The 13,398-nt window shown below is 45.5% G+C and overlaps 1 protein-coding gene across 5 annotated transcripts in view; it reads left to right on the top strand.

Annotated features, from left to right (window-relative positions):
• Positions 1-13,398, top strand: part of CPNE2 (copine 2) — a 947,004-nt gene that overhangs the window by 872,400 nt on the left and 61,206 nt on the right. For all 5 annotated transcript variants that reach the window (XM_069653470.1, XM_069653479.1, XM_069653462.1 and 2 more), the window contains one exon: positions 10,789-10,840. In XM_069653470.1, coding sequence (XP_069509571.1) covers positions 10,789-10,840 — 52 coding nt within the window. The remainder of the gene's footprint in view (positions 1-10,788; positions 10,841-13,398) is intronic.

Here is a 13,398-nt window from a genome sequence, read left to right as displayed (position 1 = left end):
TTCTGGCGGTAAATCTGCAACAATACCGCCCAATGGAATTAATGTTATCACCACTTGGTCTGTAAGATTTAGTGCTGGACTACAGGAGGTGGTGGCAGTGTTAGTCCCCATTAATTTGGAGTCCATAGGACTCCATTGGGGATCTCAGCAGAATTACCGTTGGCAGAATTACTGCTGTGCTAATTCTACCAATGTTTCAGATTTTTCTGCGGAAAGTGGAAGGATTTACCTCCAGCATGATGCTGGAGGTAAAGCCCCCACTGCCGGGAAAAACTCATGTTACGGCGGAGTGGGAAAAGTGGTGTTAAATCCATTGCCGCCACTTTTTCCCACACCTCCATACACGTAATGAGGCCCATAGTTCGTCTTACACAACAAAGAGATTTTGGGAAGTTTGCAAACAGCTAAGAAATGGGACAGGTTTGATGAAGAATTCAAGGAAGTCCACAGATAACAGGCCTGGGAAGAAGAAACCCTGTTTATTTCCCCTGACTACAACAATCTAAATTTGTGAGCAACAAAATCTCTAGATAGGGATGTAAGTGGACGCCCTTTTGACTCATATGAGTCAGTCTACTTGTATCAGCGGCTAGGGGCTTTCCCAAATAAGCTTTTCAGCTTTGCTTTGCAATGCACTTGAGGACAATGCACCAATTCTAGAAATATGGGCACAAGTTTAAAAATAATAGTAAATAAAAAATTAAGCCAGCTGCATTCTAAACTCGACTGTCACTGCCAAGGCATAATGCTATTATAAAGTTTGTGTTGCAATTGCCATAACCAAAAATGTATTCTCATTTAAAGACTGATTTTCTTTGAGAAGGAATGGATTCCGTGAATTAGTTGATTAATGATTTAAATAATTGATTAATAAATGATTGAAAGCACATTTTGGTTGCCACAAAGTATCAACAGAAGCACATCAAGGGAAATAGTATACAAATTAAACTACTTGCTTGGGCTGGGTCCTTATAATGTGTCGGTTTCATTATCAGACTTGAGAAGATCATCCATTTTGACCAGAATCGGCTAGCAAGCCTGTCCCGACTAGAGAAAATGTTGCTAGCAGTCTGATATTTGTGACCATTTTCTTTAAGTTTTCTCCATGTCAGCTTTTAGTCAGAAGCCACTTGAGCATCCTCCAATGTAGCAAAAATAAGATGTTACTCACTGTAGTGACTAAAGTACTCCCAGTCCAAAGTCCCCTTTCCTCCAAACTGTATGAATCTTTTACCAGCTAAATAACTGAGCTTCCCCCTTAAATTTTCTGTAATGCGCTGAGGTGTGGGCGTGAACACGCCTACCAGCCCTGCCCTGCGGCCCCTCTCCTCAGTCCCCCTTTTATGCGTCGGGGGCCATTAACACCTGGCTTTAGACAGTTATTGGATGATTTATTAGGAGGAGGTTGGATGGAAGGTCGTATGGAGGAAAGGGGACTTTGGACTAGGAGTATTTTAGTCACTACAGTGAGTAACATCTAATTACTCCAACCTCCCGTCCCCTGTTCCTCCATACTGTATGGGTGATTCCAACGTAACCCTTAAATTGGGGGAGGAACGCTTGCGATCCATCGGTAGCAAACACATTTTGTAATACTGCTTGCCCAAAAGCAGCATCAGATCTGGAACTGATATCCAAGCAGTAGTGCTTGCAGAATGTGGATGGGCTTGCCCAACCTTGCTAATGACCTCCCAGGATGTATGTCTTTGGAACACAACTGTACAGAACAACCATAGATAAACACTGACCATTCAGTAGTTTTGTTCTCACATAGAGTGTGGTTATTTTATGCAAAATAAGTTCATAAGTGAGACATATCATGAGGGCATATAGCGAACCTTACACATTCATAACAAAGAAACAAACAATTATTATAATTCATACCTTTTTCGCCAATCGTCTGGTAATTCTTTACATATACAGCCTTGTTTTTAACAGGGTTGCAGTAAAAACAATAAAGAGTTAAACATGATGTGTTTTCTGCCACATTGACTTGAAAAGACAAACAAGAGGCGGCACAAGAGTGTTTCGCACTGTCGCGGTACCTCTGTTATCCGCACGGACATGGAGGTACCGCAACACTCCGCCCCTACTATGAGTCATACAGAGGTGAGCCGCATATCGTGACTGTAAGGATGCAGTTACAGACGCTAATTCGCTAAACTGACTGTGTACACGCAAAGGAGCTATTAATTTTCCTCTGCACATACAGGGCGCCTATCAATTATGCTGCACTATTAAGCTTATATGTGGACTACACCATTACTGGGTGTGCATTCACTGTGCCACACACCCGCGCATGAACTCTGACTGCGTTTGGAAACTACAATCTATTTTTCCGTGCAACGTGTTTACAGCACGATACATGCCAATGGCTGTGAGGAACCTACAGCACAATTCATGTCCTGATTAAGGCCCTTAGATTGGAGCTATCCAAAATGCAATAGGCCGAAACACTACTGTGTCAACTCTTGTTTTTCTTTTGCCGCTGGAAGGAATGCCAGGCTCCCTACTTAGAAGTGCAGCATTCATGTTCATCAATTTCGTTGAGACATGAGGGGCTGAATTGAGACCAGCGGGAGCACCTTGTGTTGGAAGTGATGCCCCATTACAGAGGATTTTCCTGTGCATTTGATGAATATGAACATGAAGATATGCATCCTTCAGGTCCAGGTAGCAAATCCAATCTCCCGTACAGAGAGTTCCTGCTATATGAGCTGAGGTCACCATCTTGAACCTTTCTGGGGGAAGGAACAGGTTGACAAAGGATAGATCCAGAACTACCCTCAGGCCCACTTGATTCTTCCTGGAAATTGCAAATATTCTGAAATAGAAACCCTTACCCTTGCTCATGGATGAAACAGGCTCTACCGCCTGATCCTTCTAGTGTTGGACAATCTCAGCTAGTAGTGCTGCAAACCCTATCTACAAAAGAGGAGGGAAGTATGGTGGATGTGGAAGGAGAGAAAGTCTGAAACCCGATGAAATTATAGATAGAACCCAAGGGTTTTTGAAGCGATAATGGCAGCTGCTTGAAAAAAGAGTCAATCTGCCCCCAACAGGAGAACTGTGGAACCAGACAGTGATATCATTTTTCTTTGTTATCAGATGCTGTGGTAGAGGAGAGGGAGTGAAAAAAAAACCTTAGTAGGTGTGCTCTGCTGTTTCCTCCTATGTGAACTCTGAGAACAGCTGGCTGGCACACCCTACGGTCTTGGAAACCTTTACATCCATTGACCGACCTTCGTCTTCGCTCAGATCTGACCTGTGCTTGTGTGTAAGACTTTACTACTGGTTTAGTTAGGCTAGCAAGTGACTTTGTTGTTTGGTTGCATGTTTTTTTTCTTCATAAATTCCTCGTCCATAGCGGATTAGAAAAATTCTGACCCCTCAAAGGGAAGATGAAGAATGTTTTCCTGTACATCCAAAGGGAACATTGCGGCATGCATCGATGCTGTTCTGCACATGTCCAGTCCCCCACACACCCCTCTGCTAGCGGTGTCAATAAGTGCAACAGTTGATTCCAGAAGGTCCTGTGCTGTTATCTTCACCTCCAAGGAGAACTGCTTTAGAGGCTGCCTGCCTGTCCAATGGTAAATCCTGGAGGAAGTCTCCAATCTTCCTCCAGAACTTTTGGTTTGCCGCCGCATTGGCTTGCCTGAGGTGTGACCTAGAATTTAAATACACCTTTTTACTGAAGGCCTCTAAGAGCTTGACCTCTTTAGAAAAACAGCTCAAAGAACAAGAAGCCGCTGATGAGGCAGTAGGTTTGGAATAGAGTGAGACCGCAGCCACTACCAATGAATGCAGCTGTGGGTGTACTGAAAGCATCAGTGTTTCACTTTCCAGCTGCCTAAGCATTCCTCTAGACGCTTATTCATATGCATCATGGAATGTGCCATACCTTTTTGGCTAGCGTTAGGACATCCTTCTGTAGGGGAATACCAGTACAGTTGGAGGCCCTGAGCGAAAGAATATCTGACAGGACTCCTGGTTCTTCTTGCACCTACTGGGGCCGGGGGACCCCTAGACATATTGCCAGGCCCTCCATACTATCATAAAATGACTTGGCCGAGACGTACACCTCTGCCTCATCATCAGCATCCATGTCATGTAGACTCTTACTAGCGCTGTGTGACAAACCAGTGGTTATTGTCCCAGAAACGGGTAAGTGCCCGCATCCTGCCCGCTCTGAGATGCGCCTTGCAGATGCTCTGGCGCAGGCTCCTGCAGCTGCGTAGGCATTGGTGGAGGCAGTGAAGCGGGTGGTGGCGGCGGTAGGGGAGGCAGCGGTGCTAGAGGCGGCAGCTGTGATAGAGATGTCTGTGGACTCATCTGAGGAATGACGTCTTTAATAAGAATTCCCGATATTTGCTGGGATCTCATTTGAGCCAAAATCTGTCAAGAAATCGTGCTGCCACTGCTGGGCTCCCAGCTGACGAACTGGGCCTTCCAGGTTGCAGTCTTAACTGAAGTGATGGTTCCCTGTAACGCCGGGATGGGTAGGAATTCCATTGCTGCTGAGGAGGTCAGCCACCTCCAAGTCCTGCTCCTCTTGAATGACATTGTGGTGAAGATGGTTCCCTTCCTGCTTGCGTCGCCCATTCAGAAGTCAATTACAAGCGAGACTGCCCCTCTGACACTGTCCCAATGCCTGAACTATGACTTGCCGGCATTTTGTGGACAGGAACAAATACCTCAGGATTGCGCAGGAAATCTGACTCCAGCGCAGTGTCCCTGCTACTAGGCCTCTGAAGGCCCTCAGATTTTACTTCAGTACTTGAGCGGACCCCGGAAGATATTCCGGGAGGTTGTGCACCCTTAGTCGAATGACTGGTAGTCTGGCTCGAAGTGCTTTTAGGTGCACCCTCAAGCATATGTCCGGTGACAGAACTAGATGGCCCCTCAGACCTACTTATGGTCTCAGAGTCCTTAGGCCTCTCAATTTCGGTCCCGGTTGGAACACTTGAACCTTCTGTGCAAGTGCTGGTAGCTCCAGGAACCCCCGGCCCTGCACCAGTACTGGGACCACAATGATCCCTCCCAGCCAAGGAACTCCTCAGGAAGGAATCCCCTGCTTGGGTGCACTGGAAAAAAGAGGACTTACCTGCAAATTTGCTGATTTGTTCACAAATGACGTGATGTGATCCAGCGGTGATCTAATGAAGATTTCACGCCACCTAGCTAGCCTATCCTTAAGGGTCCTAGGTGCCAGCGCGCCACAGGCTGCACATGCATCCCACTGATGATCGGTACCCTTGCACTCCAGGCAGAGCACGTGGGGATCCGATTGGTGGAAAGGAGCACTTGCACGAGGCGCATCTAGTGAAGCCCCTTGCGACTGGCATGCGTCGTAGAGGTGAGGAACCATAGGGTGATCAGTATAAATGAAAAATTAAACATGATAAGCTTGGAAAAGCTGTTGTGCAGCAAAAAAATACTAGTGCTGGTAGGTCCATTCCTGTCCATGTGGAAAAGAGGATTGAGGAGAGGCGCAGGAGTGTGGGGCGAGTAGGCATGTTAACGCCCACGGCCCCTATTCCGCGCGCTACAGAAAATGTAAAGGGGAAGCTACATTCTGTCACTGCAAAAGGTTCCGGTCCTGTCCCCATGCAGGGATGCCCATACAGTATGGAGGAACAGGGACGAGACGTGGGAGTATGTATATCCGTTCTTTATACTGGTTTCTAATTGAATGGCACTGCTATACAGCAGGCACAAAAACAAATGCACTCTTGAAACGGGGAGGACGGCGAATCTGAGATGGTAACCTATGCCTCAGGACTCCAAAATGAGCTAGAGCACGCATGAAAAAGCATGTTACGCTTTCCAATTACGCGCCACCTTTGAAAATGACCTCCATAGTCTGTTTCTGAATCCAATGCACGAAATGTATCAATGCACAATGCTTTATGTGGGCGCTGTGGCCAGGAGCTGTCACCCAAACCCCAAATATATAAATTGCCGACCTATAGCATAAGCTGGAGTCTTTTCTTCCTACTGTGCCATGTCTTATGCAGCTCCTTAATGGCCTTGCACATTTTAATTGTTTGGCCTGATGGCTGAAAGGGTCTGCTTAGTCATCTGCGTCTACTCCAGGAGTGCTGCCCCTCTGGGTACCAGCTCTGTTGCGGAGGCAAGGGACGAAGGCAATTGGGCTCATCCATTGCTTGCAATCAAAATGTCTGAGCAGTGGATGGTCCTGATTACCTTCCCCCCTCCTAAGACCCCAGTGATGCTTACTTATGTCAGCTCATGAAATTGAACGTGTTAGTCTTTGCCGAATGGACGTATGTTGGGTGTCGAGTAGTTTGCACATCTCAAAAAGGCACAGAGTGGATTTAGTTCCAGGTACAAGCATTTCACTTTTAAGACATAAGATGATGGCATTTCCATGGGACCATTCGCTTTTTCTGGCCCAACTGTAATGAGTAACGCCCCGTGTGCTTTTCATAAATCCTTGCTATGTCCCTTATGTACATGTGTACTAAATTTACAAATCGCTCACTTTAATTACAGCATGACAATACTGCAGATGTGTGTGCAATTGGCATCTGAAGACTAATGCCGTACAAGTTTTCTCCTGTTATCCTCGTTACCCTACTTCCGGAAGACTACATATCCGCCCCCTTCCCATACTGCCTCTTGTTGATGTCGGGCTTGAAAATAAGCACATGCAGGCTTTTTCGAGACACTACGTCAATGCCACAGCAGCTGACTCGTGCAATTTGACCACTTCCTTGTAGGACGTCTTACTCTCTGCGCCTATGTTGGAATTGAATAAGTATGCGCATGCATTATCAAGGCACTACATTAATGACGTATGTCTCGTGTGTCTTGATTAGAACTGCTTGTCGCTGAATACATCATATTCAACGTTGGTGATGTTGGCATGTGCAGCTTGGCCCTATGATGACCCTGCTCAGGATGCCATTCCTTTCTTGTGCTATAGAGGGTGGTTTAAAGACGCTCCATTCCAGGTCCTTTCAGTGGACTGTCTTCACTTTCTATACTCATGAACCCTAGGGTGTCAGCTTAGAAGGGGGAGTGATGTTTCCAACCGCTTAGATCCCAGCTTGATCATGAAGCAGTCCTGTTTACTCCATTAATGCATGCTGGAAGAATGCTTCACTTGTAGATGTATCATGTCAACATATTGTGGGCACATGGACACAGCCCTTGGTAATTCAAATACGTCACTTCTGAGTTAGCTAATTAGCTTTCATTTCCGGGTGAAATAAAAAGTTCCTAGTTGGCATCAGATTTACTCTCTGGATAGCTAGGGGGCAGTTTGTTTGACCTTAATGCATACATCAGCAAAGTGTGGCAACTCTTGGGCATGAAGAAAATTAATCAAATCTTGTCAATGAGAGAAAACTAGCTGGTCAGAGACCAGCATTAGGGCACAGCTGTCCAAGTCCCGGCATTCCTAAATAATGAACCCGCTCTCATTTGCACCTATCAAATGCTCTTATTATTTTGTGATGCCTTTGTTTAAGGAATCCTCAAGATCATCATATCTTTAGGTTTTGATGTTTCTCTCTTTCAGCATCACTTCAATACTTCCTTAAACTCCAGTGTTTTCCTAAGAAATGATTTCTATTAGAATATACCCCAGACAGCAACAACTCTCAGCTCTATTGATGTGTAGGACCTCGCTGACAAGAGTCCTGTTTTCATTTCTATACTAATGTGTTCAGAGCCCAATTGTATTAGAAAACATTGTCTATGTCTTCGGCTTTGAGTCTCAGGGGCTCATTATGAGTTGTGAGGTAATAATGAAACGGTGTTTTTTTTTCTCGGAATACTGCCTGTTTTACTGCTCTACACTGTTATGGGTTTTGCAACCGATGGGTGTAAAAACCGCCTGCTTGTAAGTTGCACTGGTGGTATTCCCCCTGCTGCTTTTCCGCATGCTCCCAGTGGGGTCCAATGGACATCCAAATGGGGAATAACTAGTGGTTACGTATGATTCTAAGTGCTCATGTAAGATGGCGTCCTCGTGTGCACTAACCATAATCTAGTCCGGCTTTGCTACTGGAGATACTACCGCCCAACTCGTATTGAGGCCCTTACCTTGTTATTAAGTTTAAATATTTTTGCCTCAGTGTTTTTGTTTAGTGTTTGGAACAGAATTCTTTCAGTCTGGGGTAAAAACATCAAATCAATTATACATTTATCTTGGGCCATTTCTCTTATGTTTACTGCTGTATATGACCTTCAAGCGTTAGATGTTGCACAATCCCTTTACAGCTATATCTGTGGGTGTCTCAGCTGAGGAAGACTCCATTAACCCATTTCATATTGTCAAACCCACTTACAATGATGGAGGAGAGGAATCGACACTCTCCCCCGAACCACAGAAGCCAAATGAATTCAACCCTCCCACCGTGGTTGGCACAGGTGCCTGAAGTAGTACACAGGACACCACGTGGCAGCCAATGGGGGGAAGAGGAGTTAGGGAGAGGTTGTGGATGGGGTGGGGAAGTTAGGAAAACCGGAAAAAGGGTTAGGGCAAACCTAAGTTGGATAGGTAAGGGGAAGCACCGGGAAAAAACCCTCCCTATCTGGTACCTGTTTCCTAATACCTGAAAACACTGTAACACAGACCAGGACACACCTTAATACGTGTGCACATGATTCCAGAACAAACACAGAGAAACAAGCATTCACATGTAGCAGCAAGCGGTATGAACACAGGACAAGGGGAAATTCCCCATGAATGAAGTACAAAACACATGGCCCGTAGGGCAAGCTCTCTGCGGTACATAAATACGTAAATTAATGTCTTTGGAGTTTAAACAGGCAAGAGAATGGTCTTCGTCTCACACTAGAACTTGTACTCTTGTGAACCCGAGTTAATAGCACTCATAATAGAAATATGCCCACATAAGCATTCCGTGAATTCCTCGCATCTTATCAACAAAACCAACTGTTAGCAACCAACTCCGACCATCAGTGATTGCCAGGCAAAAGTCCAATGCGAGTGAAAGCATGTACATAATTAAGCCCCCACCCCACAATGGCATCAGCACTTATCTGATCTCCGAGGGCCCCGTGGGACTCCTCGGAGTGTCGGTAGCACGCCGTAATCCGCAGCTGGTCCGCCTGTTTTGCACTGTGCAAGCAAATGCCGGCGGCTTCAGTGGTCCAACGGGCAGAGCTTCGTTGCAGCTTTGTATTCAAACGGACAGAGCTTCGCCGTCCATGACTCAGCAGTGCCCCGCCGACCTGCTCCTCACACCAACCGCACCCAGAACATTAATAAGCCACACCTGATTCATGCGCCGTTGTACTTTTATGCTGCTCGTAATCACTGCAGCTGGCAACACGCACGTGACATACACCCGTGGCCTGAACTACAAACCTCCCGTGGCTTGCTGGGAATTGTAGACTTGCCTCCATATGTGCCATAGGAGGTTTAGGAGACAAAACGTGTTACTCCAGTGCGCTTCCAGCCCTTATGCCTCACACATATCTCCAGAAGATAACTTTACCTCCCTCTGCTGTAAATGTCAAAGCCACAGACACTAGCACACCTGTTTTTCCTCCTCCTTTGTCTTGCCTTGGCTAGGGGTTTAGCTATAGTCAGAATATAGCGCACAAGGTTCAGTCAAGAAACGATAGTATTCAAATCGCAAGAGCACAGAAAGGCATAAGAAAATATCCCAGTCTTCATTGCGCTGTATTAAGTGATTTATATTGCTAGTCAAAATCTTCTGCTGTATAATAGCAAGCAATATATACCTCTACGACACAGAATATGCAAAAGAAAGTCATTACTGCTAGCGGATGGCTATAGGTTCTGGTCCTTTTGGGCCGCAACGCCTTGCAATACAGTTATCAGAGAAGGGAGACCAAAAGCTGTGGGTTTGCTATGTAATAAAATCTGGATTAGAACAATGCTTTTAAAAAGTAAGGCTCGTCGTAAAAGAGATATAAGGGTAATTAATGACCAGGAACATCATTTGATTTAAAGTACAACATAACAATCGCAAATGTTATGTTTAGAAATTAGAAAGCATTTTTGGGGGGGATTTTGAAAAAAGGTCATGATGGAGGGAAAAGTTAAACTAATATATATTCCAATGAGGAAATGGAAAATACATCTCTTCAGGGCTTTCAACGGAAATTAGAAGAATAAATGGGCTCAGTACTGCTATTGGGTGTCCCCAGCCTCACTGTATGCTTATGGCTTTACAGGCAGGAGGGTGTTTCCCTATTGCTGAAGGGATTGTACCCACATTAAGGGTAAAAGGTTATGTTACAGCTTATGTCAGTCATGGGATGATGTCCCGTGCATGAGGTAAGGCGTTGGGAAAGAGATAGCGAGGGAGGCGGGGGCTGGAGAAGACCTGCTATGTTAAGTTGACCCTGAGATGGTGCATGGAGGATTCCCCAGGGCCCCTTCCCCATTCCTGACCTCTGCACTACCAGGGAGCAGAAGCGATGAAAGGCGGGAGGGCCTATGTGAGAGGGAAGGAGCAGGGTGTCACGTCATTGGTTATGATGCCTTTCCCGACCTCCTACCCCGTTCAAGGCACTGGTAGAGGTGCAGTGTCTCCATCCTAGGGGGTGCCCTCTGGACTGCATATGGAATGAAGGTTTCGCTCAGATCCAGATGTGTCTGCCCAGGACCGCTACAGCCCGGCACTGACCGGTCCCGTGCAGGACCGCTCATTCCATGCCTGGACTGTCCATTGTTGATATTTTCTGCATGCTATATTTTTGCTACTGCGTATTTTGTACAACTGAATAATTTAAATCTGCTTACCTTTCCTTTTGCAGGTGTCGCATGAATTTGCCATTAACTTTAATCCCACCAACCCCTTTTGTTCAGGTAAGTGTAAATGAAACCCGCTGTCTACATTAATGAGGTTGCCCAGTCATTCACTGTACAGGTATAACAACAATGTAAGGTAAAACAACAAGCAGTGACGTTTTTCTCTAAAAATACGAATATACATGCAAAGTTTCCCACTCAGGTCTAATGATAAATTCCTGTGCTGAGAGGGTCAGAGTCTATAACTGCACTCACCAGAGTCCAAAATATACAGAACATCACAGGTGGTGTACTGGCTTTCGAAAATTGTCCCATCCCACTTTGACAATTTCACAGTCTAGATAGAATTGCAAGATGCAGTTAAGGTTTCCCACTGGTGGGTTCAAGCTTCCACGGCACCTAAAAGCTCGCTGCTTGCAAAGTTGCAAGAGTAAGGCCAGAGAGGGGCTCGCAAGGGCTCCCTCCGATGGTTCTCCATGTAGGAGCTTGGCTGACCGCAAGGCTTGTCCCTGCAAGAAGCGATGGGAAACAAAATACGTACCAAGAAACAGTTAAGAATAAATCATGCAATATCCAGACAAACTGAACAAAGCTGTTATTAAATCAAAGCTATCAAATGTCGTAAATAGGCAATATTACCTGACCTGGGTAGGAATATTCTTACTATCAAGTGAAGTTTAGGCTCAGATTGGCTAAGGCGTATTCTAGGACACCAGTAAATGTGTGGGTGGTCCATAGTACAGGCACTGCCAGAACATTCAAAAGGGCCCCAACGAGGCTCTATGCGTTGCTCATAGTCATCACAGAGGAAAGAAAAGGACCTTTCACTTTCAGATTTGACATTTGTCGTGGATTGTTGCACATTCCCCCTAGAAACCTAGACACAATCACTGTCTCTGCTTTCCTCTGAAAATGCAGCGTGGTGCAAAGGACTAGGTCTTTTCTGACTGGTGGAAGTAAAAACACTGTGGTTAACGTTTCCTAACAAACGCCTAACACTGTTGGCCAACACCACCCATAGTTGATGCCAAGGTGGTAGGTTATTATCCTTTTCAGCACTCGAAGCACATAGATAGGAATTAGACGGCCTTGAAGTCTGGGCCTGCTGCACAGGGTCCACGACTTCTATTGGTGAAATCATCTAACAAGGAAAGTGGATGACAATTGAGTTGCAAGGTGGTACTCCCTAGCTGTCTCTTCTAGCACCAAGCCATGCAGACACAACACATCCCAACAAAACGGATAGCCATGCCATCTGATCATGGACATTTCTTGAGATAAAGGGCCTCATTACGAGGAGGGCGGTAAGGGATTAACGGCACCTGTAAAGGTGCCGGAGCCGTTAATCCCTTACAACCCCATTACGAGGTCTGCTCGCGGGACCCGCTCAAGACACCTGGTTTTACCAGACATCTTTAGCGGGTCCCACGAGCAGCCCAGCATGCTAACAACGGCCTGTCATTAACGGGCCCGTTGTTAGCATGCTCCCCATTCCCATTGAGCCCTATGGGGGCTCGAATGGGGATGGACCAGGTCCGGGTTCCCCGAATGGGGAAATACTGGGCCTTCCAAGGTCGGGATGGCCCAGTATTTCTCCATTCAGGAAACCCGGATCCGGGTTTGGCGGTAGCCATGGCCTTGTTAAGGGCATGGCTACCTTCAAACTCGTAATGAGGCCCAAAGTCTTCTTATAGCGGATTCATCGCAGCGTTGAATTTAAACCCAAGATGGTTTGACGTTTGTGGGTCGCTGCCGGCATGCACATAGAGAATCCTAGTTAGCTGGTCAATGCTGTCTTCAAGTTTGCAATAGTGGACAATAAATTAATTCATTAAAAAAAAAGTGTTTAATAAAACTGGTTTGTGTTCTGCTATGGGTTTTCTAGAAGGCGAATCGGTAGTGCTCCAGTGCTAACTATTCAGTGTGGCATGCCCGGCCACTTGACTCCATTCCCAGTGGAGATACAAGTAATTTTTATCTGCTTGTAAGAAAATGGAATTCCAAAAGCAAAGTAGACAGTGGAGGGTTATAGTCTCAAGTAGCTTGACATAGCCTTATATACTGAGGGAGGGGTAGTTATCACGGGATAACGACCCATGCTTGGGGCCATACGTTGGGGTAGGGACATTATTCAAGTGTTGATGATTCTTCCCGAGGTCTATAATGATATCAGCACATAGTGGTAATGAAAGTATAGGTTTTGAAGTTGTGGCAGTGAAGAATAAAACAGTATTTTAACAGTGTATAAAGTAAAAATTTTAAAAAGTATTCATAAATTAAATGTGATTTAATATTGAATTATTTAAATGACACAGCTGCCCTCATAAGGTGAGCATTTTATTTGTAAGCTTGGTTGAAGTGGAGCTATTTGAACATGTTTCTATACGAAGTTGAATGCATGTTTTCATGTTCTAGAATGTGTTGTATTAATTTGAATGCTGCTGCCATTTTGAAGGCACAGAGAGTATAGACCTTCCTAAAGCCTTGGCAGACGTCTTGCTGGGAAATGTTCTTGCTGATTCTTGAATGCAGAGACGTGCCTTCTGATGTTGCTATGTCTGCTTCTGGACCCAAATGTTTAGAATGCAGTCAACGCTGGTAGTTATTGACTGCAT

Source organism: Ambystoma mexicanum, chromosome 1p (genome assembly GCF_040938575.1).
Source record: "Ambystoma mexicanum isolate Mex_15411 chromosome 1p, UKY_AmexF1_1, whole genome shotgun sequence".
NCBI lineage: Eukaryota > Metazoa > Chordata > Amphibia > Caudata > Ambystomatidae > Ambystoma > Ambystoma mexicanum.
The sequence above is the reverse complement of the archived record's forward strand: the minus strand, read 5'-3'. Positions and strand labels throughout refer to the sequence as shown.